Here is a 23,850-nt window from a genome sequence, read left to right as displayed (position 1 = left end):
ACTTACAAATTTATCCTTAGAAAATGACTAATAAAGAAGATGGTAAAATCCATGAAGTCAAAGTGGAGTTTGCATGGTATGGAACCAGAAATGGTAGAGACAAGAGTGGTGCTTATCTTTTCTTACCTGATGGAGAAGCCAAGGTATGGTTCTGAATGCTTAAGTTCTCTAATACCTTTTGAAGGTGAATGAATGAGAAAGAAAATTCTTCTAACCTAGGAAAAGAAGTTTGCTTCAATGTATAGACCTAAATGTGGAGTTATAAGATCTTGCATTTGATTCTTGATGGCATTACTTACGGCCTATTACTATAGACTGTGTAACCCTAGGTGAGTCACAACCTCTAGTTTTTTTATGTGTAAAAAGAGGGTTGAATAAAATCACCTCCAGAGTTTCTTCCAGTGCTTAACTCTGGGATCCCATAGTCTCCTTTATTAATCTTTTCACCGTTTATTGACTTAAGTTTTGGGCCATATGTTATGTCAGTTTACTTAACCATTTATGATGGAAAATAGAGTAAATAAAATTTGGAAAATTGATGAAGTTAATGACATAATTTTCTTATTTTTCTCCAATTTTTCAGTATAAAATTTATCTCAAATTTTACAGTTAATACATTATCCTCAGAAATAGAAATGGTACTCACAGTACGCAGCTCTCTGCATGTGATTTTATGTTTATGTGTGCACACATTCGTGCATTTTGGGTCTTGGTTTTTCATTGACCTATATGTAGATTTTCTAGGTTCCTTTCATTTCTTCTTTCAATCTCCTGCTTCCCATCTTTTAGTAGTTTGTCTTTTCATTGATACTTATACCATATAGTCCAAGGACGATGAAAGAAAATAGCATTTTCTAACTCTTCTGTGTTATCTTTTAGACCTTGCTCCTTAAAATGAACATTATTTTATTTTGATTTGAAAATGCTGTAATTTATTCGCTAGTAATTTTCTCTCTCTTTTATACATAGTATGTTTTTTCAGTAATAAATGAGAAAAATTCCTAAATACTGTGAAATAGAATATAGATTTGAATAGTTAAAAGTAATATTGAAAATTTGAAAGGGCATGAGGGATGAGGAGAAATAGGGCAGTGTTTATACTCCAGATCTCTCAAAAATATTATATGAATAAACTTTAGTGGAAGTTCAAATACAGAAACATTACCAAAATGTCCAGTAGATTTTAAGCAGTAGCTTAATGGTGACTTTACCTAGTTGATAATCAAGCTTTAGTTTGTCACGCTATATTTTAAAATTATTAGTCCATGAAACAAAATTATAATTAAAGATTTTCTTTTTAATTATTTAAGTCTCTAGCTTAAATGTTAAATTGAAAATCTCATACACATTCATAATATTGAGGACAAGCAGAAGTATCTGGTGATAGGCAATATAACATAGATTCCACTTAAAGAATACCATCCTAGTAGTTGGAATGCTTGGTTCTGGTCTCAGCTGACTTTATTTTTAGGCATGGGACACACTTTCTTTATTTAAACTTTAGGTTTCTTACCACTAAAATGGGAGTAATATCTGAACTGCTAATGCCTCATAGGGTATTAATGAGGAAATTAAATGAGATATGAAAATACTTTGAAAAGCTTAAATTTCTGCTAAGATAGCCACCGGAAGAAGAGGAAGACCACTTACCTCCTAAATACTTAGACCAGGGTTGGGAAACCTGCAGCCTTGAGGCTACATGTGACCCTCTAGGTCCTCAGGTGCAGTCCTTCAGTCAAAGGGTCTCCAGGCCACAGGTTCTCCACCCCTGACTTACACCATCAAAACCTTGAAGTTTGCACCAGGCCAAATATTGATTAAGAAATCCAAGGAGAAACTACAGTAAATGACATCTACCTAAAACTGCAGAAAAAGTCAACATCTTTCTCCTTCTGTTCACCCAGTAAGCCTTCTAGTATGATCTGAGATGGTCAGGGACAAGGAACTTGTGATGTTCTATATTGGAATGGAATAAAAGTAAGTGACTTCCCTGAGAAAGCCTCAGGATAGAGACCTTGAAAGCTCCAGGGAGCAAGAGTATGTAATGACCAATGTGGTGCCAGTCAACATGGTGCTCAGACTTGGGCATCCCAGGAACCCATCACTCTGTCCTGAGACCCCAGAGGAAACCCTAAATATTTCACACTCTGAACCTCAAAGGTCCAGGGGAGTCCTAACCCAAGGGCTAGGAAACACTTGTGTCAGCATAAGAGGTTAAAGGATGCCAAGAAAGACCATGCACTGAACCTCACACAAAAGCACCATAGGGATTATAGCCTGGCTCTAGCAAAAATCTCTGTCCAAGAAGTAAAGCCAGTGAGATGAATAAATCAAGAAAAGCATCATTTAATATAAAAAAATTGTTACAAATCCAACTCCATAACAACTGCAAGCAGAGATTCAAAGAAAAAAAGATTTTCCACAAGGGCTACATGGATACCTAGGATAAATGAATCAAGAGATTATGAAATGAAATCAAAGCTCCTGAGGAAAGAATATGAAAGCAAATAAATAGCTTAGAAGAAAAAACAATAGAACTTAACCAAGAAAAGGATTTTCTAAGAACTATAAGAGACCAGAAGAAAAAAAAATGAAAGACTCTATGAAACAGCAAAAAACTTTAGAAAAAAATTAAAGGATTAAAAAATTAGGAGAAAATGTAAGATGATTTTTTAATGACCTGGAAGACAAGTCAAGGAGAGAAAATCTAATAAATCATAAATTAAAATTCAGATAGATTAGAACCAGAGAGCAAAACAAACATAGGAAAAAACCCATTGATTAAAAATGAAAAAATCCCAAGAATGTCACACTCAAAATCTAGAGCTACCAAATCAAAAACAAGTAAAACTTTATAAACCCAGAGAGCAGTTCAAGTAATGAGTAACTTCAGTCAAGACCACACAAGACGTGGCAGCGTCTACTAAAAATGAAAGGTGATCTTGGAATACAGAATTCCTGAAGGCAAAAGAAAGAGGCTTACTACCAGTAATAATTACTCTGCAAATCTGAATGTAATCTTAGAGGGAAGAAAGTTGATCTTTAATGGAATAGAAGATTTTCAAAATATTTCTGATGAAGAGATCAGAATTGAGTAGGAACTTTGAAATAATAAAATACAAGAGGTCAGAGAATATATTCAAGCAATTGGAATAAACTGTATGATGATGTAGTGCTTCAATGAGAAAACAGCAGTCCTGGGGAGTAGGCTAGTTCTGTTCTGAGGGTTTGAAGAGGGGGAAAAAATAGGAGGATGAAAGGAATACACTGGTGTGGAAAGAAGGGGATGGGGCTTGCAGCTTACCTTAATTGGTGTGAGCAGGAAGAAAACAGGAACCTGGAAGAGAGGTTAGGGAAATGTGCATCACCTGACATGAGCAAAGGAAAGTTGAACACGCAGTTTTGTGTGGCTGTCCTTCCAGTTCTACAAGGAAATAAGTGGAGATGACATTCGTGGATAGGAGATTAAGAGGAAGGATGATACTGGGGAGGGAAAAATGACAAACAGGGCAAGCTTCCTGATCCTGAAAGGAGCAATGGGAGGGGAAGCAAAATAACTACAATCTGAAGGATTGCCTTAAATTGCCTCTTAGGCAGTTGGGGAATGACTGAACAAATAAATGGAATGTCCCACTGTTCAGCCTTTTCAAATCATGAAGGAGACAGTTATAGAGAATCCTTGCCAGTATGAACTGAGGCAGATTGATACAAACAAATGAGAACAGTTTATACAAGAACAACATTGTAAAGCAAAATTACTCTGAAGATACCTTTTATCAAAGCTCAACTATGTTTCCATAGCTCTTATGAATCTTGCCACACACTCCCTGAAAGAGGTGGCAGTTTCTCTGTAGAGAAGGTATAAAATTTATTGTGTGTGTGTCTTTGTGTGTGTGTGTGTGTGTGATTATTTTATATGTGTGTGAATATTTTAAACAAACAACATAAAATGGAGATTTATGGTTTCACACTGTCTTCTGTTTTGGTTCCTACTTGGTTTATAAGTTCAGAAAAAAAAACAGTTTAAGGAAGTGAAGCCCTGCACAAGTTTTAGTTTGTTGTTTTGTTTTTCCTAAGTAAAGAGATACCTTTTCTTTAAAGGAACATAAAGCCTGACTGGTTTGTTGTAGTTCTGAATCTTTTGGATGTCATGTACGTCTAGCTTCCAGTTTCTCTCTGCTAGAATTTCTCCTTCATACCACTGCAAGAATACTCTTTTTAATGTTAAGGAGACAGACAAAATTGTACTGACAGATTGACAAGATACACAAGATATAATCCGTGACCAGAATAGGACATTTTAAAAGTACATATCAATAAGTAACAAGATAGGGGAAAAAAGTGGAGATAGGAGAATGGTGTAAATACAGAAGTATACCAAGGGAAATACGTTTATGTCAGGAAATTTAGATACTGTGGGGTGTAATCACAGTTGAGATCATGTAAGTCAAAATCAGTGGAGGCAGAAACAAAAGTGGATTATATTACCTGCCACCTAAACAAAAAGAAGACATAGATGAGGGCTTCAGGTAACAGATCTCATGTGTGGAAAAAGGCCTAGTGTAGTAGTACTCTTTGAGAGGAGGAACTTTTTTTTTTTTTTGCTTGTTTACTTTATATCCCCAACACTTTAACACAGTGATTGGCACACCGTTAAGGGTTAGGGTTATGTGCTCTAACCCTAACAAATGAATAACTAATTGCTTGATTAATGCACTAGTGATGAAGAATGTAAATTATCTACTCATCTGGTGGCTACCAGAACAGAACATCTAATTATTTCTTCACTTAAAAAAAAAAGGTAGAGGAACCAGTAAGGGGAAATTTATTCTGCACATGATACTTCTAGCAAGTAACAAATTGTTTTAGTGAAAATTCTGGGAAGCTTGGAAATAAATAACTTCCTCTTTAAAATTTGGGATGAAGAAGGTGAAAAAAACCTGACAGTTACATTTACCTAAGAATTAGAGATAATAGATTTCAAAAGGTTCAGAAAATTCTGCAAATTTTAAGATTCTGCAAATGAGTTGAGCCTAGGAATGATATGAGGCTCTCCAAGAATGAAATTTAGAAAACCCAAAGAAAAAGGAAGACATAGTAAAGAGACCAGTGTGGTTTGCACAAGAGATGAACCATTCTGAAGAAGAGAGAAAGGGAGCAGCATTAGAAACCAAAGTGATTGGATTGGGAGCTTAAAACCAGCTTTGAGTTTTCAACAGATGTCTCCAGAAGATGGATGCAAGAGCCGATAAACAGGGTGAATCCAAAAGTATAATAATAATATTAATATCTATACATACTATCTCATTTATCCTCAGAACAGTTCTGTGATGTTTATTCCATTATTATCAACATTTGACAAATACAGGAACTGAAGCACACAGGGTCACATTGCCAGGAAATGTCTCAGGCAGTATTTGAACTTGGATTTTTTCATTCAAGTCCAGCATTCTAGCCAATATGCCACCTGGCTTTCATTCATTTTCAAAAATAGTAGTATCAGAATTGCCAAGGCCCAGAATGAGCTGAGACAGAGTAAAACTAAAGGAAGCAAAGGTTTTTTATTTAAGCTGTTTGGGGGGCAGCTAGGTGGTGCTGTGGATAGAACATTGACTCTACAGTCAGGAGGACCTGAGTTCAAATGTGACCTCAGACGTCAGTTGTGTGACCATGGGCAAGTCACTTAATACCATTTGCTGTCTGTCTCTCCTCCTAACCCCCAGAAATAAAATTTTTTCAAAAAAGCTAGTTTGGAGGTCAAGGAAAGAGAATAAAAGGGGAAATATAGTACTGATGCTTTAGGTAGTTGGGACAATGATAACTGATGTTGGAGAATTGAAACATTCAAACTCTTGGGTTTTTTTAAATTTTCTGTTAAGGCAAGTTATAGTTAGATTAGAAAGAAGAGCACAAAAATTACCAATAGGAAGTTCATGCCCTTGTATTCATTTTGAATATATGTTCCATGTTTACTTAAGTGTTTTCTGTTACAGTATAAGCATCTTGAGGGCAGGGAATGTTTCACTTTTTATCCTTTGTCTTTGTATTCCCAGTGCTTAGCACAATGTCTGCACATAGTAGGCTCTTAACACATGCTTCTTGGTGAATGCAGGAAGTTTGCTCCTAGCTGCACTTGATTAAATGTAGAATGGCATCCACAGTTATTGAAGATTTAGCACAAGTGAGACACTGTCAGTAATTTTTGAAAGGTTATAGAGGTCCTGTAAGATTAAAGAAGGGCCAATATTGTCCCAATTAAAAAAAGAACACAACAGTGTACAAATTCTCTGCCAGTTGGCTTTAATTCCTGGAAACAGTTCTGAACCATATAGAAGAGGTTATTAATGAACTTTTATAAAATGATGCAGTAATCACAAAGATCCAGCATCATCCCATCAAAAACTTGTCGTTCAAGACTAAACTCATTTCCTTTTTTGTTAGGGGAACACTACAGATATGTCACCTAAATTTTAGCAGGGTGTCCTCAGGGAGGAAGCTCTGTTCAGTTATTTAGTTAAAGAGATAAAGATGACCATTCATTTCAGATTGAATTAAACTCTGCTTAGGTTGTTGGAGCAGATTCCCTCAAATGTGAACAGGCAGTCAAGCTCCATCACATTTATTTAGTGTTTATGTACATTCTGAGGTATGCAGCTTTGATAACTCTCATTTACCAGGGAGAGGGGGACTGGGAGTTCCAAAAAGATCTTGACATATAATATTGAGTCAAATCTAGTAAGATAGGAGATAGTAGATTTATTTTTTTTTCTCAGGTATAAGAGTGAAAGATAAATTTGCCTTAAAAGAAACCAGTGTCTTTTTCAGAAAGGTAGTTTGTCTTTAAAAGCCTAGTGGTTTTCCTGGACTGCAAAGTCAATATGAATGAACAGTGTGATACGACAACCAAGAAAGTGAATGTCATCTCAGGCTGCATTAAAAGAACAGTAATGTCCAAAGCTAAGAAAGGTTATGGTCCTCCTGGACTTCTCTTTGGTCAGATGACATCTAAAATGTTACATTCCATTTGGGACCTCACATTTCAGAAAGATGTAGTTCTTATATTTTTGAGTTTTCTCCTTGACTGTGGTCTTTGAGGCAAATAGTGATAATGATGCCTGTATCCCCATAGAAGTACTGAACACTTTCACGGACCTTGTTCCGTTGGACCCTTACATCAGCATGTGGGCAGACTGGATTTTGCCTCCGTTTTTCAGATGGAGAGACTGAGAGTCAAGGAGGTTGGATAGTCTAGGATTATGTGGCTAATGAGACAGCAGTCTCCTAACATTTAGCCTGACAATCACCCCTCAGAGGATCATAGATCCAGAGCTGGAAGGGACCTCAAAGTTCCTCTAGTTCAACTCCTTCATTTTACAGATGAAGAAACTGAGGCCTAGAGAAATTACATGACTTCCCCCAGGTCACACAGCAGGTAAGCATCAGAGGTGGTACTGGAATTCAGATCCTCTGATTCTAAAACCAGTGCTTTTCCCGCTATACCACCTCCTTAGCATTACTTCACCTTTTGAAGCAAACTCCGAGATTCTGATGTCTGATGGTTAGAGGACTTAACCTTTTCATATACCTTCATAAAATGCTATTATTTAAGCCTGTCCTTTCCATGTCAGTTTGCTTTGGCAATCTTCCAAGAGCTGTTCTTAGCCTTTCCTCCCAATGATTTTGCTGTGTTATTGCCTAACATGATAGCTGATGAGGATAAATAGCTTTTCCATCTTTGGAAAAATTCAAATTACATATCAGTGAGATGGTTTCTTCCAGTGGTCCATAACGTTTGGTGTAGGTTCTCTCCCTGCTTCTTTTGACTTTTAAGACGAGCTTCCATCTGGTTCATAAGCAGAAATGAAAATTTTAGTTTAATCTCTGTTTGGGTAGCCTTAATTGTAAGTATGTGGTAGAGGCCTGGCAGAATGGGCACATGTCCTGTTAAATAGCTCACCCAACTCAGGACAAATGAGGTGGAGGTGAAAGCTTTTAAAGACTTTAAGGTAATATATATGGTTAACCTGATGTGCCACCTAACATAGCCTGGGGAAGCAGTGCATCTTTACAGTCACACTGACTTGGTAAGCTATTGTGGTTTGTGGTTTTCAGAGAAGAAGCACTTTTCTTAGAATTTGAGAATATATTTTGTAATTTTCTTGGAAAATTACAAAAGGTTTAAGATTTTTCATAAAAATGTAATTTTCTTCCTTCAGCCCTACATTTCTGCTGATCCACCTTTTATCAGAGTGACACATGGAAGGATTTATTCAGAAGTTACATGTCTCTTTCCTAATTTGAAACACAACGTGCGACTTTATAATATTCAGGGTAAGAATACACTAAAGCTGTGTTTCCCAAAATATTTGGACTATGAAACAAATATTTTTGTGCTTGGTGGTAGAGTGGAAAAGCATAGATGTGAAGTCAGAAGACCTGGGTTCAGATCTGGGCTCTGCCACTTACTTCTTTGTGGCCATGGCCAAATCACTTCTTCCTGAGCCTCTGTTTTTCTCATCAGTAAAATCAGATGGATTCTATATCTCTAATATATCTTCCAACTCCAAATCTATGATCTAATGAAATGCTTTGGATAAGTGGAGACATATTGGTACTAACTTTCCAAGGCAGAGCAAAATGGGACGTAAGGGAAAGGTAGTTTGTCATTTTTAAATTCTGAAGTAAATTTTTATTATGTTTCTCATTCATTTAATAATAATAAGTGGACAAAAGATCTATCTCCTTTCCCCCAGTAAGAGATAAATAAAAAAGCTCATAATATAAATAATTTATCTTTAATAAGTAACTAAGTCTTTCTAATCTAGTTGATGTTAAAACTTTTTAATAGAATTAGAATCATTGAAACATAACAAAATATTCTTTAAGTATATTCCATATGGTTTACATCTCACACCATATTTTTACCCCCAAATAGAAATCCTTTTGAAAATCCCTTTAAAATTAAAAAAAAAAAAACCCTCTGTTCCCCTTCCCCCTCTTTTCCCTTCATGTTCTGAAAAATATGTATGCCTGATTGCTGTGTGATCATTGCACATAGAAAGTCATTAATAAATATTAGGATTGAATTGAATCTTGAACTAATTATTTCTGAGACTGTTTCCTTCCAGTATCTGTTTTATAAGTTAGGTGCAAAGATCAAATGAAATGACCAAACGCTTTGGAGACCTTAAGTCACCAGCTAAATGTCAGCTGTCATTCTTCTTGGTAAAACTGGGAAGAGAAATCTTACTAGCCTTGCTTGCTTCAGAGTATTTTGTATGGATCAAATGGATAATGTATGTGATTATGCTTCATAAAGGTAACGTTATATGTAATTGTAGTGGGTAATTGTCATTTCAAAGCTCTTCAAACTTAAGGAATTAAAAGTCCTTCATCCTCCCCTTGGATGGTTTATGTTCACTAGAGTTAAAGTCATATCCAGACAGGGTTGTTGAGGAGACGTTAGTGTATGTTTCCTTCTGTTAGATTGAATAGCTTATATGCATATATTTGCAGTTAATATTTACACGATGATTTAAGGTTTACAGAAGAATTTACGTTTGTTGTCTTACTTGATCCTGACAGCAACTCTGAAATATGTGGTAATAGTTATCTCCATTGTACTGTTAAGGAAGCAGGCAGTGACTTGCCCAGGGTCTCACTGCTAGTGTCGGAGGCAGGTCTTGAACTCAGTTCTTCCTAAATCTAGATTCTATGCAGCACACCACCCAGCTGCCTATAACTGCTTCTTACAAAACACTTGCAGAATTATAAGATTATTTAATGTGTAGATACCCTATATTTTCCTGATGAAATAAAGTAAAAAATTAACTTGCCATCCAAATTTCAGCTTTATATGTTATAAAAATGTTTTACTTCCCTTCTAACATCCTCAATGTTATACAAATGTTGTACTTCCCTTCTGCAACCTCAAAGTTAGAATATAGTCCATTTAGAAAGTCTCTGTAACCCTTTTTGTTAGAATTGATATTATACCTGCCTAGAGAAACACCTAATTTACATTGACACTATGATCTGTAAGTGACATTTGCTAGCTGTGCTTTCATTTGTCTCTAGAGCTGTAATTATTTCACTGGGTGTCCTAGTTTCTGACATCGAGTTGCTTTGAAGTTTTAGGTTGCTATGGGTTACCAGCATTTTATATGTATTTTCCAGTGCTGACAAAAGGGTTCAAGCCTCAGATCTATTGCGATGTATGTCTTCAAATTTTCTCCAAGGCAGATAGTTTTTGTGAGTATAAATTACAGTGCTAGTTATCAGCACTCTGCTGCCCTTTGGAGAAAATTTCTAAATATTTCTACCTTATCTCTCACTAACATATTAAAAAAAAAAACAGTGCTTGTGATGAGTTTCCTGAAAGAAAACAAGTAGCTTGAAGGCAAAATGTAATGAACTGTTTCAGAAACTTTATTGGTTGAAATGATTTTTCAGTGCATAGAAATATTTAGCTATAAAAATGTGCAAGCAAATTTTTCTACAATATAAATTTCATTATAATATTGGAAATAATCTGTGACCTATGACTTTTGGAAACATCATCAAGTTAAAATAATTTTCATGTCTTCAGAACCTCACTGAAATCTACAAAAAAAAAAAAAATTGAAAGTCCGTATATTTGGCAGTCCTTGCTTTTTTACTGACTTAATTGTGTGACCTTTGGCAAATCTTTTAACCTTTCTTAGCCTCAATTTCCTTATCTGTAGAATGAAGAAATTGGAATAAGGCCCAAAACAAGATTAAAAGCCCCTTCCAGCTTTCGTTTTCTGTTCAGAACATTTCTCTACAAAAACTACAATCCAGTGGTTTTGTAAACTGTTAACTTCATTCTATGTAATAGATTATACAGTCTCTTCCAAGGCATCTTAGAGATCAAGTCCAACTTCGTTTTACTGATGTTAATTGTGTTACTGAACCTTCCACCTTAGACACATTTTGCTTATACACATTCCTAAAGTCTCACTGATTTTAGTATGTGTTGACATTTGTATTAGTACCTGTTGGAAATTTGAACACAGAAGCAGTTTCCCATCTAGGTCCTTCTTTAAAAACATATTGTACATTTATTTAGCATACAGAATTTGTGAGAGCAGTTTCCAAATCTGCTTTCTGCTTACGGTCAGACTGCCAAGTTTTTGAGCAAAGGACAAAAGATTAACAAATTAGAAAAAAAAAAAGAGGAGATTTATATGTTGTAGGAAATGGATGAAAGAACATGTGTTAACACAGATTATCATCTTTTTCTTCCTATGGAAGCTCAGCTAGTATAAATACATCTCCATAACGTGACCCAATGAGAGTAGATGTTCAGAAGTGTTCTTGCCAAACTGGTTTATAGCAGTTGAAGGCAACGCTATTTAGAGTGTTGAGCAGTATCGCTTTATAATACAGTAAGGAATACTGGAAGAAAAAAATAAGTTTACTTGCCAAGAGCTTAACAAAAAATCCAGTAAAAGTAGATTATTCCCAAGGCATATAAGGATGAAACTGAAGAATGACAAATAGACATGGAAAACATGAATAGCTATAAAAAATTGTTTTCTTTATCAGCGATAGTAGGACCTTGTCAACAGGCAATTACAATTTCACAAAGCTTACAAGAAAGCTAGGTTTGTTACAAGAGAAGTGAACATGCGTGTGGAAACCAAAGAGTTCACAATCTATACAAAAGTACAAAAGTTTGCATTTTTACAACAGCAGGACAAAAGGAAGAGCTACCAGAAATCTCCACCTAAAGGGGAATGGCGTAGCAGGGGTGGGGGGTGGGGAGGACAAAACCCCTCCCAAAGAGGGGGAACAAGACGACAGCAAAAGCTGTATTGATGGTCTGCTGATCTGTAAGGGTCCAAGCTGCACAAGCAATCTGTCCATCTGGTACAGACACATAGAGAGTCCAGCTTGGGATGCAAGTGGCATTATGTCAGCTTAGGGGGGATTTTGTCCTGATATATTCAGGGCCTCCTGCATATTCTGGGTCCAGCGTTTCTGGAACATTTTGCAGCTCCAAAAAAAGATAAGTTCAGGGGACCCCCTTATCCTCAACTGCCTCAATATAGAGATCGAGCATCATAGTCTCCAGTGTGTGACATAAGTAGCAGTGACACAAAAGAAAATAAAGCTAGGAAGAGCAGCTGTACTAGGCCAACTCACATCAGAAGTATTCCTTGCTAAAGGGGATAATCATTTTAAGGACATTTCAGGATTGATACTCAAGATATGCAAGGGAGAGGGGATATCAAATAATAATTTTAAAAACCAAAGATTTTATCATTTCAAAAAAATAACCAAGAAAATATTAACAACTGTTTACTCATACCTACCTTTCTATCTCTACAAAATCTTTTAAAATATGCACATTTATTATGGGCATCCTTGATCTCATTGTAAGGAGAATAATTACATTAGACTTTGAATTGCATATATGGCCTGCTTATTTAATGGGTGTGAGATAACTGATGTGTAAGTTACACAGTCTAGATGCTCCATTAATATCCTCAACAAGCAAAGCCCTCAGCACTTTCGAATAACTCACTTGTGCAGTATTTATAAAAGAATGTGAACAAATTGCAAGAATAAGAATGCACCAGTGTCCTATCTGTACTATTTTGGGGGCATTTTTTGTTTAATTAAGTAGTTCCCAATGGCATGCAAAAAGTTTTTTTTAACATTCTGTTGAAAAGGCAAGCAATATTTTTTATTGTACTTGAGAACTTATACAAAACATATTTCCATGTTAGTGATGTTGCAAATGAAAACATACACAAAACCCCCCAAGAAAAATAAAGTAAAAAATTTGCTTCAGTCTTCCCTCAGAAATCATGTTTTCTCTAGAAGTGGGATAGCATTTTTCATTATGGGTCCTATGGAATTGTCTTGATCAGAATAGCCAAGTCTATCACAGTTGATCATCCTTATTATATTTTTTCTTTTTAATTTTTCTCAGTTACATGTGCCTGGGGTTCTCAAACTTATTTGATCTACCATTCCCATTTCAAAAAAAATTACTCAATACTCCCCCCTCTTTCAAAATCTACTTTCTTTAGCCCTTTAATGTTTTATTTTTTTTTATAATTGCATCATTTCAAATACCTACCATCCCCTTGGATTGTTCCAGCTCCCCTTAGGGAGACTGTATCTCTCACTTCAGGTAGGTACGGACAAACATTTTTAGCTGTTTTTTTTTTAAATTTGAGTTCCAAATTCTCTCCCTTGCCTCCTCTCCTTTCCTTTCCCTGAGAAGGCAAACAGTTTGATGTAATTTCCATATTAGCCACGTTGCAAAAGGAAAAATAAAGACCAAAAAAAAAAAGTTAAAAAGTATGCTTTGGTCTGCATTCATGTGCCATCCATTCTTTTTCTGGAGGTGGATGGCATTTTCCGTAAGTTCTTTGGATTTTTTTGGATCATTGTTTTGCTACGTCATCCATAGTTGATCATTGTTCAATATTGCTGATGCTGTCAACAGTGTTCTGCTTGTTTTGCTCATTTCATTTACATTAGTTCCTATAAGTCTTCCTATGTTTTTCTGAAAGCATCATGCTTGTCATTCCTTATAGTATAGTGTTCCGTTGCAATTGTTAACACAACTTGTTCAGCTGTTTCCCGATGGATGAGCATCCCCTCAATTTCTGATTCTTTGCCACCACGAAAAAGGAGATGCTTTCAGTACTTTGATATCTCTTTGTCTCTTTCCCCTTTCTTTGCTCTCTTTGGGGCATGGTCAAAGATCATACACAGTTTTATAGCTCTTTGGGCATGGTTCCACGTTGTTCTCCTGAGGATTTAGTGTCCCAGATTTTCCACATCACGTCCGGCATTTGCCCTTTTCTTTTTCCATCATGTTAGCTAACCTGATAGGTGTGAGGCAGTATTTCAGAGTTGTTTTAATTTGCATTTCTCTAATCAGTAATGAAGTGATAACTTTGCTTTCTTCTTCCGAAAACTTCCTGTTCCTATTTCTTGACCATTTATCAATTGGGGAGTGACTGTTACTGTTATACATTTGGCTCAGTTCCCTGTAAGTCTGAGAAATGAGGTCTTTATCACAGAAACTTGCTGTAACTATTTTCCCCCAGTTTCCTGTTTATTTCTAATTTTGGCTACACCAGTTTTGTTTGTGAAAACCCTTTTTAGTGTCATATCATCAAAATTATCCATTTTACTTCAGGTCTGATTGTTGTCCTGCTTTACCTGCCTTGTTGGATATCCCATCAGCATTTCAAACTAAATGTGTTCAAAGTAGAACCCATGTTTCCTCGGAAACCCATTTCTGCTCCAGATTTCTAGATTTATTTCTTTTGAGCACACTTTTTGAGGACAGTCTCATTCTTTTGCTCAGTTAGATTCGTAGCATCAGTCATTCTGGATTTTTCCCTTTCCTTTATCTCTTCCCCTCTCCTCTTACCATACAGTCATTTGGCATATTTTATGGATTCTCTTTCCATAACATCTCTCACATTCATCCGGTTTTTTCTGTTCACCCATTTATGACATCATTTGCCTGTACAGCTGGAATCTGTAGCTTCCTTCAAGGTTTACCTGAAGTGCCACCTGTCTGTTTGGAGGATGTTCAAGAGCACAATTATACACACACACACACACACACACACACACACGTTTTCTCTTTCCTGCTACTTTTCTGTATACGTTAGTTACGTTATTTTCCTCCTATATCTTCCCCTGCAAACTTCCTTATTTTGAGTGCACCACCATCCTTCACTTGCCACAGTTTGTAACTTGAGTTACGCTTGACAGTTTGCTGTCCTTTACTTCCTTTTTTCCAATTAATGGTTAATTTTCTTCTGTTAAACATGTACATTTCTTCTCTTTGTACCCTTCTGTCTAGGAGCAGGGCCACCACCCATCACTTCTGATCAGAACTATTACATTATTAATTAGATAATTAAGTATTATCAGTATTCACACGTAGATAACACTTAGAAGCAAAAATTCAATAAGGCATTTGCTTGTCTGTTTTCAAAGACTTGATGTAATAAACATTTGTTAAGTACCTACTACTTGCCAGCTGCTGTGGTAGCCTCTAGGAATATAAATACAGAAAGCGAATAGTTCTTTTAGAAGCTTACAAATTGTAAATGCCAATTTGAGTTAGCATATAGTAAGGAAGTAGAGAGGAATCATGCCAGTGTCAGTCGGGATGACATATACTGATTCTTTGACTGAGCAAGATGCTTAGCAAAACCACTCTCTAGATACTTCTAATATAAGTTCCAGAAGAGTTGCTGCTTTGGACTGGTAGAAAATGTAATATGTACCTAATGAGAGGCATAGATTCTCAGCATATGCTTAAATTTGGGATACTCAGTAGAGCAATTTTTTAGGCTCAGGAGTTTTAAAATGAGATGATTTGATTATTTTCTCCTACTGGTTTAAAATTTTACATTTGGTAGTGAAGGCCTCTCCTAATAAGTGATCGTGTGGTAAAAGCATCCATTTTTGGACATTAAAGGAAAAACCCATTCAAAAGACATCCAAATGAGTATTATTAAAGGCTGTTCTTAATGTCAATGTTAACATGAAGGTGAAGGAGGGAGGGATGTCTATGAAACAGGTCCTCTGGTCCTCCACATCCATATCTATGGTAGAATGGCAGCATGGTAGTTCCCTCAAAGATGTCATCTTAGCTTTCCCTTTTTGTAAAAGAATAGTTGACCCTCTGACATATTAGGGATGTTTCTTCCTTTTTTCAGGAACACCAGAATCATAATTGGTATGGAGCAAGGTGTTATCTGTTACCTCTTCATATTGGTGTTTAAAGATATGAAAAGACAGTAATTTTCTTGAGGGATAATCCAGGTGATTTTTGATTTGGGTCTGCCTTGGGGCTTAGGTTCCAGATTGGGGAAAAAAAATGTAATACTCATAAATAATGTTTAGCAAAAAGTTTAAAGTATAGACAGGCCGTTTAGCAAAAATAGTGTTGATTAAGTTTGGCAAAGCTCACTTCACCTTTGCATTTGCAGTACATAGGATGAGCAAGGTGTGATGACTCACAGGGGAAGCCTTAAGAGCACTTAATGCTCATGCTTCCATCGGTGCAGTTGCCTTAGGCAAATGGAAATCTCCTCTATGATTTGAGCCTGGACTATGCAAATTTTGAGAATGATTTCCTAGTCTTTTAAAGGGGAGGGAAAAAAAACCCCAAAATGCTAGCCTATGTGGCAGGAAACTTCCAGAGTTACTGCTCTAAATCCTCACCAGATTAGCAGATTATATTTTTCTCCCAAGGGAAGTGGGAATGTTAGAATGTTTCCCAGTCTACTCAGCATGAGTAACAGGGGATGTGGAGGATCTGACTTAATATTTCTGTTGCTATAGAGCCGCTCATGCCCAGGTAGTGCTTTGCTATGACTTTTGGGAGCTTTTGAGTTTTGTTTTTATTGGATTTATGATTTCTTTTGTAGGAAATTTTTCGTAAGGAATTTCCTCTCCCAGTGTAGATCATTTATCTCCTCTTTATAATCTTGGAAAGTTCCTGGGGCACCGAAAGGTTAAATGGCTTGCTCACAGCCACAGAACCACACCAATTCTGTCCCATCCACTATGCCGCCTCTCTTATCCAGAAAGTTTTTATTGGAGAAAAACAAATTGGGAGACCTTGAATGGTTTTTAGGAGTAAGCAAAAAGAAAGTAAGAAACAATTAGAACTACATAGATCCGCAGGATAGCGTATTAATATGAACACGAATCTCCCCAAGGAGTTCTGTCTTTATACTGTTTTGCCAGTGCCTAGAAGTTGGCCTGATTATTTGCTAAAATGAAAATCCAAGGCCTCTGATGTTTGATGCCTTTCACTTGTTTCCTTTGTTATTTTACATATGAATGCTAACTCAGATTCTATAAAGGCTAATGATAAAATTTCAATACACAAATATCTGAACAAACTGAGCAAGACCTTGTTAATGTAGCTGTGTCTAAATATATTTCATGTGCTGCAGTGGAAAATACTAGATGTAGATTAGAGTACTTAATTTAATTTTATATTATGTCCAAAAATAAAGCTACATTTTCCTTTAAAATTTATTTTTTTAAAAAATGAGCTTACTTCAATCATGGTTACCATTTAATTTTCTTTTGTTGGTCCTTCCTCATGCATGTATGGTGTGATCTTTAACAGCAAATACTCAGTATGTGCAAGTGACATTTTGCAGCAGACCAAAGCCTTGCCATCAAGCAGTTAAAAGATGTAGAGAATACAAGATTCTTGTTCTTACTATTTATTGAGACAACTAAGACTTTAAGTTTGCAGAGGTAGTGTTACAACCTGCATTGTTAAAAGTTGGCTCCTCATCCTGGAGTTCTTTGTAATAGTAAAATTACAGGCCCCTCCCCTATTCATATATCATTTGTTGATTATGAAAAAGAATTTGATAAAATAAAGCAGAAAAAAAAAAAGCCCAAACACGTAAACATTCTCTTTGAACCATTCCTAAAAGGCAATCATAATTCCCTGAAAGCTGTAACAGCATGAAAAGCCTGGGTCAGCAACACTGAAATCATAAACATCGGGTGAAGGGATAAGGAGGCAGAGCACCATCGCCAAACCTCTTTGCCACTGAGATAGAGTAGATCCAGCACAAAATGAAAGCAGAAGTGAGATTTTCCATACAGATCATGAGCTCCTTCCAGTGCTCCTTTGTAGCCAACAAAGCTCCATAACATTCAATTTCATCCTCTGCGGTTTTACTCCAGAAAAGAGGATCAGAATTGTTTTAATACTTTATGCTTATATTTCATAATATTAATTGTGTTGACTAAGACAATCCAAAGAGAGAAATAAGGTAGCAGTTGCTGTCTTCTGGGTGAGCAGGGAGCTTTACACATGGGCTTTACATCCCATGCGGATGAGGACAGTGAAGCTCAAAAAAGTGACGTGTACTAGGTCACAAAGTCCAAAGTGTGGGATTTCAACCTAGGTCTTCTGTGATGTAAGTCTAGCGCTCTTTCCATTATACCTATTTGCTCTCAATTTCTCAGCAATATGAGAATCCATTAGACCATCGGGACTGACTGCCAGCTTTTCCATTTTCCCCATAGTTTCGTGTATACTAAACATTTTTATGTAATTGATTCATTAGCAGAAATTGTTTAAGACAATGTATTTTCATTGTCACTTATAAAAACTTTTTTTTTTTTTAGAAAATGTAAATAAAATGAAAGGGAAGTATTTTGTGCTTTCTAATAGAAATAGATGTCCTTCCTTAAGATCTCATTGGTTACCTTTTGGCACAGATCAGCAATGTGATTTAAATATTTTCCCCGATACTGGTAATAGATCTTTTCTCCCAATTAATATCATTAAGTTGTATACCTTGTGATGGAAGATTATTTATTTGTAAGTTAACTGGTTGGAATTAGATGTGAAACCTGTTATAATTCAGTTCACTCATCAAGTATTGATTCACTGTCTGCTGCCAGGCACTATATTAGGCACTGACAACAAATATAAAATATTACCCACTCCTATGGATCTTACATTTAACTCAGGAAATACATAGACAAATAAATGCAAAATACCTAAAAAATAGATGTCCAAATAAAATACTACGTACAAAGTAGAAAGAGAACAGGAATGTGTGGGGGCATCAGGAAAGGCTTGGAGCTTGAGGTATACGTTGAAGGAGCTAAGGATTCCAAGAACTAGAAATGAGATGAGAAGGCATTCCTGAAGCGTGGGGGGATATGTTGGTATCTACTCTGAAACTCGGTGGACAGGCCACAAAGTTAATCTTAGAAAAAGATGGCTTTGCAAACCCATCACCAACTGGAACAAGTGCAGATAGGCCTCTGGCTGGTCAGGACAAGTACCTAATTAGCAGACTCAGTGTCTTCCAGCCAGCCAGACCTCGGCTAATCAAGAATCTTTGTCTTGCCCCAACCCTGAAATTAAATGCCAGCAATAATATTTCTTACAAAAAAAAAAAAAAAGGAAGGGAAAGATAAAATTAAAAAAAAAAAGATAAGAGGCTTTCCTACAAAGATCTCTGAAACTCCTTGTTCCTGTGCTCTCAGCCTTCTGGTTCATTCACTCAGTAAGCCTTTTTTTTTAAGTACCAAGTGTTATGCTAAGCAGTCTTACAAAAACAAAAATTATTCCAAAGTGAAAATAATTTTTATTTCACATAGGGATCATACCCATGATTTCAATTTCAGAAGCATATTGGTAACTTAGTTAGAAATCCTAGCTTCCTGTTGACATGGATTTGTATGTTGGAATAATACTAGAAAGTCATGTATTAGAAAGAGAAATCAGGATACACACTGCAGTAAAATCTAGTAGGCATCTGAGAAACACCATGAAATACTATACTTTGTGAACTGCATTAGACAAGTTGAATTTATATATACAGCATGTGGCTTGCAAATGCTTATCACTTCCTTGCCTCTTCTCCCAGGTGCAGAGTTGGAACTCAAATTTAGCATAAGCTGTCTTTTCCAGACACTTTGTTTTTTTTACTTATGATCATCATTTCTAGTCAAAGAAAGTAAATAAGAAATAACAGGACAATGGGGAAGGGTTCCTGTTTCAAAATATTGGAAATATGGTGGAAATAGGGGTGGGGATCAGGAAGAAGTGTAGAAATTGTGCCTGGTCCTTTTTCACTCCACCACAGCTAAACTTGGTGGAGTCAGGACTGTGTATCTACAACCTCTCAAGCCCTGCCCTTTGTTTTTACTGCATAATGTGAACTTGCCTATACTTTATGCTCACACTTTTCCTCTCTAGGGAAAATACCTAGGATTCCTGTTCCTGATCTTTGTTCATTCTTCTGAACTAGTGTTTAAGAAATATACATACCATATGTTATAATTCTTTGAAAGGATATTCATATATTCTACTAAGTCATATATGCTGTAGAATTAAAATTTCTTCTGATAGCAAACATTTGAAATTTTATAATATACAGTACTATTTTCAGGTTAAGGAAGACTGTGATTAAAAATGGTTATTATCTATTTGGAAGGGTATTCAGTATTTTTTAAAGAAAAAAGATAAAGAACTTTTTGACAAGCTATAATATATTGTTTCAAATTCAGGAACAGAAGGTCAATCTGTGGAAGTTGCCAATATTTTGGACATCAGAGGAGAATATAACCGTGAGATTGCAATGAGAATTTCTTCTGACCTAAACAATCAAAAGAGATTTTATACTGATCTAAATGGATATCAGGTAAATATTCTCTTTAAAGTAGAAGTATAATGCATAAACTAGTAATGCTTATTTAACAATGGTTCATTTGTTAATTTGGTATCAAAGAAATACGTTAAATGTAAGCTTATATTTTAAAGTAAACTTTTTTAAAATTTCTTTTTTTAAAAATTATTTGTTTAAAATTTTATTGTCTTTTCAGTTCTAGTTTTTTTCCTTGCCTCCAACTTCTCCCTCTCCTTTGAGAAGGCATGAAATATAGTACTCATCACACATATGAAGTCATGCACCACCTATTTCCACATTAGCTTTGTTCCTTTAAAGGGAGTGAATATTCTTCGGTCTGCACTCAGAGCCCATCTTTATTTGGAATTGGATAGCAATTTTATCATGAATTCTTTGGAATTGTGGGGAACATTGGATTGATCAGAATTACTAAGTCTTTCAGAGTTGATTAACTTTACCATAGTGCTATCACTGTGTAATTTGTTCTCTGGTTCTGCTCACTTTACTCTGCATTAATTCGTATAAGACTTCTCAAGTTTTACTGATCCCATCCTTCTTACCATTCCCTACTGCTCAGTGGTATCCCATCGCATCGGTAACTTGTTCAGCCATTCCCCGGCTGATGGGCATCCTTTTAGTTTCCAGTTCTTGGCTACCACAAAGAGTTGCTATAAATATTTTTGTATTCATAGGTCCTTTTCCTTTTCCTTTGATCTGTGTAAAGTGTAGCTCTTGGAGTAGTATTGTTGTGTCAAAAAGTATGTACAGTTTTATAACTTTTAGGGTGTAGTTAGTTCCAAATTGCCTTCCACAATGGTTGGATTAGCTCACAGACCTACCCTCAGTGTGTGTTAGTGTTCCTATTTTCCCACACCTCTCCAGCATTTGTCATTTTCCTTTTTCTGTCATCTGAGCCAATTTGATGGGTGTAAACTGAATTTTTAATAAATAGATGTTTACATAAAAAAGTAAAACCACTGTATGTTATTCGTATGCATTTACACTGAAATTTCTTCCTTCAGTTGCATACATTTTGTACATCATCTGGTTACTAGGTATTTAAAGAGTGAATAAAAGTTGATTAATTGAATACATGCATTTGTTAAACAACTTCTGTTATGCCAGATACAAATACAAAAATGGAACTTAAAATTGAATAGGAATTGAGACATGAGATGGTATAACCTTTCCAATAATAATATCACTGTTTTGATGACTATTTCAGAGCCAGAAGTAGAGAGCAGGGAAGATAAGGCATAGGAGCAGAATTACTGTGTTCAGCTTCCAAAATGCAGTTCAGCCCGGCTTCATTCCCTTCATTACTAGCCTTACTGGACATAGCTCACCTTTTATATTTTGGTGAGACCGAGCTGGGCTTCCTTACACCTGACACTTCATCTTGATCTCCATGCCTTTCTTCTGGTCATCCCTTGTACCTGGAATGTTCTCTCTCCCTAACTCTACTTTATAGGGTCCCTTTCTCCTTTTAAGACATGCTTTATACGCTGTCTTCAGCATGAAGCTTTGATCCTCTGACTACCAGCGTCCCCCTTCCCAAACTACTTTGGATTTAACTGGTTTGGATATATTTGTGCTGATTAATTTTGCATTTATGCTGGATATGTTATTTATATGTATATACTTCTCTCTTTCTCATTAGAATGTAAACTCCTTGTGAGTAGAGACTATTTTATTCTTTGTACTTGTATCTCCTGTACTTAGCATAGTTTCTGACACATGGCTAATGCTTTATAAACACTTGTTGATTGAGTAGCAGAGCTGAGATGTACACCCAGGCTGTCTAACCCTACATCCACCGTCTTTTTCCTTTACAGCTCTAGAAGGGCAGTATCGAGCAACCATGCATCTGTGTTCCTCAGTCTGTTCTTCCCTTTAGCTCCACTCCACACAGGGATGTTTGCTGTTACCCAGAATGGTTGCATAATCAAGGAATCTGAATTTTTTTCTTATCAAAGCCTCCTGTTACTTCACCTGTCCTTAGTCCTTACTCCTTATAAACTTATTCCTTTTGCTCTCATTGTGAATTCTAATTCACTCTTGCCTCAACACCTTCTCAGATGATCTGTCTTCCTTCTGTCACTCCCTCCTCTTTTTCCCCTGCATTCCTTCTCCCTTTCCTCCTTTCTCCCCTCCCCCATATCTTAATTCTTAATTAAACAATGTGACTCTTCAGTAATCTCTAATTCTTTTCCCCTTTATTCTATCACACTGCTTATGCCTTGCCAAGCCTCAGCTGTAAATTATTCTCACCATCTGCCTTTTTTTCCCTCCTACTCACATGTGAATGGATCTGCAGGAAGTTTGCAGCCTTGCTAACTTGGTCCACTCCAAATTTATGCTATCTGGTTTCAACTAGGTCCTTGCTGCAACGTAACAGTCCTTGTAGCCCTCTCTAATTTATTCTCCGCCCCATGCTAGGAAGTTCTTAAACTTCTTACCCTCTTGTTTTTCAACCCATATCTCTTTTCCAATCTTGCAAAAACCATAATGAGAATATTATATTCACTGAATGAAACTATACTTAATTCAGAGATGAGGAAGGAATGTGAACTTTTAAGATAATTTTCTGCCACATACCAAACAGTTATGATTATCTAGCTGACCTTCAGGCAGGCAAGAGAGCAGAGGGCAAGGTGCCTTGTAGTAAGAAAGCTCCAATGTCAAGCCCTGCCCCTGTCACAAAATAGGTACTTGGTCATGGTTAAGTCTTCTCACCTCTTAGGGACTCTGGCATCTCTCTAAGACTACGTTAGAGACAGTTTGGTTCAGTAGAGAGTTTCTATCCCACTAGTTGCCCACAACAATGAAATCACAGATCCAGACCCCACAGAACAAAACAAAACAGAACAGGTTACAACCTTGACTTAACAGGATAGAGAATGTAACATTAGGCTGTGTCATTTGATTTTAAAAGAGCATTTGGGCCTCTATTTAAGAGGGTAGCATGAAATATGCTAGAGAAGCTCAGCTCTCCCGTGAAAACCTCAACAAGTCCTAAAAGGATCACTGACAAAAAATTTGAAGATTCAGCAGTAAACTCATTCATCTAGTACAGAACAGCAGAAAAAGATGGTCAGAAGAGGTTGGAGGCAGGTAGAGGGAACAACCCAGGGAAGCTCGTACCAGGTCAGAGAAGCAGAAAGGGTAGAGGTGGGGAAGAAGGATCATACCAGGAAAAACAGCGCAAACTCTTCTAACCTTGCCAGAAGCCAGTAGAGTTGGAGAAAGTAGAGCAACCAGTGAGATTTCCTGCAAATAGAACTAAAACTTGACAGTGTCATAAACCAGCACTGTTTACAATAATGAGGGGCCTGAAAGCAGATCCTTGCCCTGACCTGTTAAAACAGAATCAAAGCTAGAACTAACGCTTATTGATCACTGAACACAGAGTCAGGGCCCAGTCCTGGAGTCTTCAGAACATGGGGAGGCCCAGCAGGAGGAGATAGGGCCAGTTTAGCAACTGAGTGCTAGATGTTGGGTTTGCCTAGAAAGCTTGAGAGCAGCACAATATCCAGTATCCCTCTGAGGCCTTTCCAGGAAAAAGAATCCAGGTCAGTCATAAACAACCAGTGAATCACCAGGAGACTTAAATAGAATCTAGGGATTGAGGAGAAGGTTTGGGATCCAGTATCTA

General features: G+C 36.5%; 1 protein-coding gene across 2 annotated transcripts in view; it reads left to right on the top strand.

The window, feature by feature from the left end:
- MAN2A1 (mannosidase alpha class 2A member 1) overlaps positions 1 to 23,850 on the top strand; it is a 221,211-nt gene that overhangs the window by 169,257 nt on the left and 28,104 nt on the right. For both annotated transcript variants that reach the window (XM_072597247.1, XM_072597248.1), the window contains 3 exons: positions 21 to 143; positions 8,217 to 8,331; positions 20,077 to 20,210. In XM_072597247.1, coding sequence (XP_072453348.1) covers positions 21 to 143; positions 8,217 to 8,331; positions 20,077 to 20,210 — 372 coding nt within the window. The remainder of the gene's footprint in view (positions 1 to 20; positions 144 to 8,216; positions 8,332 to 20,076; positions 20,211 to 23,850) is intronic.

This window comes from Notamacropus eugenii, chromosome 3 (genome assembly GCF_028372415.1).
Source record: "Notamacropus eugenii isolate mMacEug1 chromosome 3, mMacEug1.pri_v2, whole genome shotgun sequence".
Lineage (NCBI taxonomy): Eukaryota > Metazoa > Chordata > Mammalia > Diprotodontia > Macropodidae > Notamacropus > Notamacropus eugenii.
Note: the sequence above shows the minus strand (reverse complement) of the source record. Positions and strands in the feature narration are given on the sequence as shown.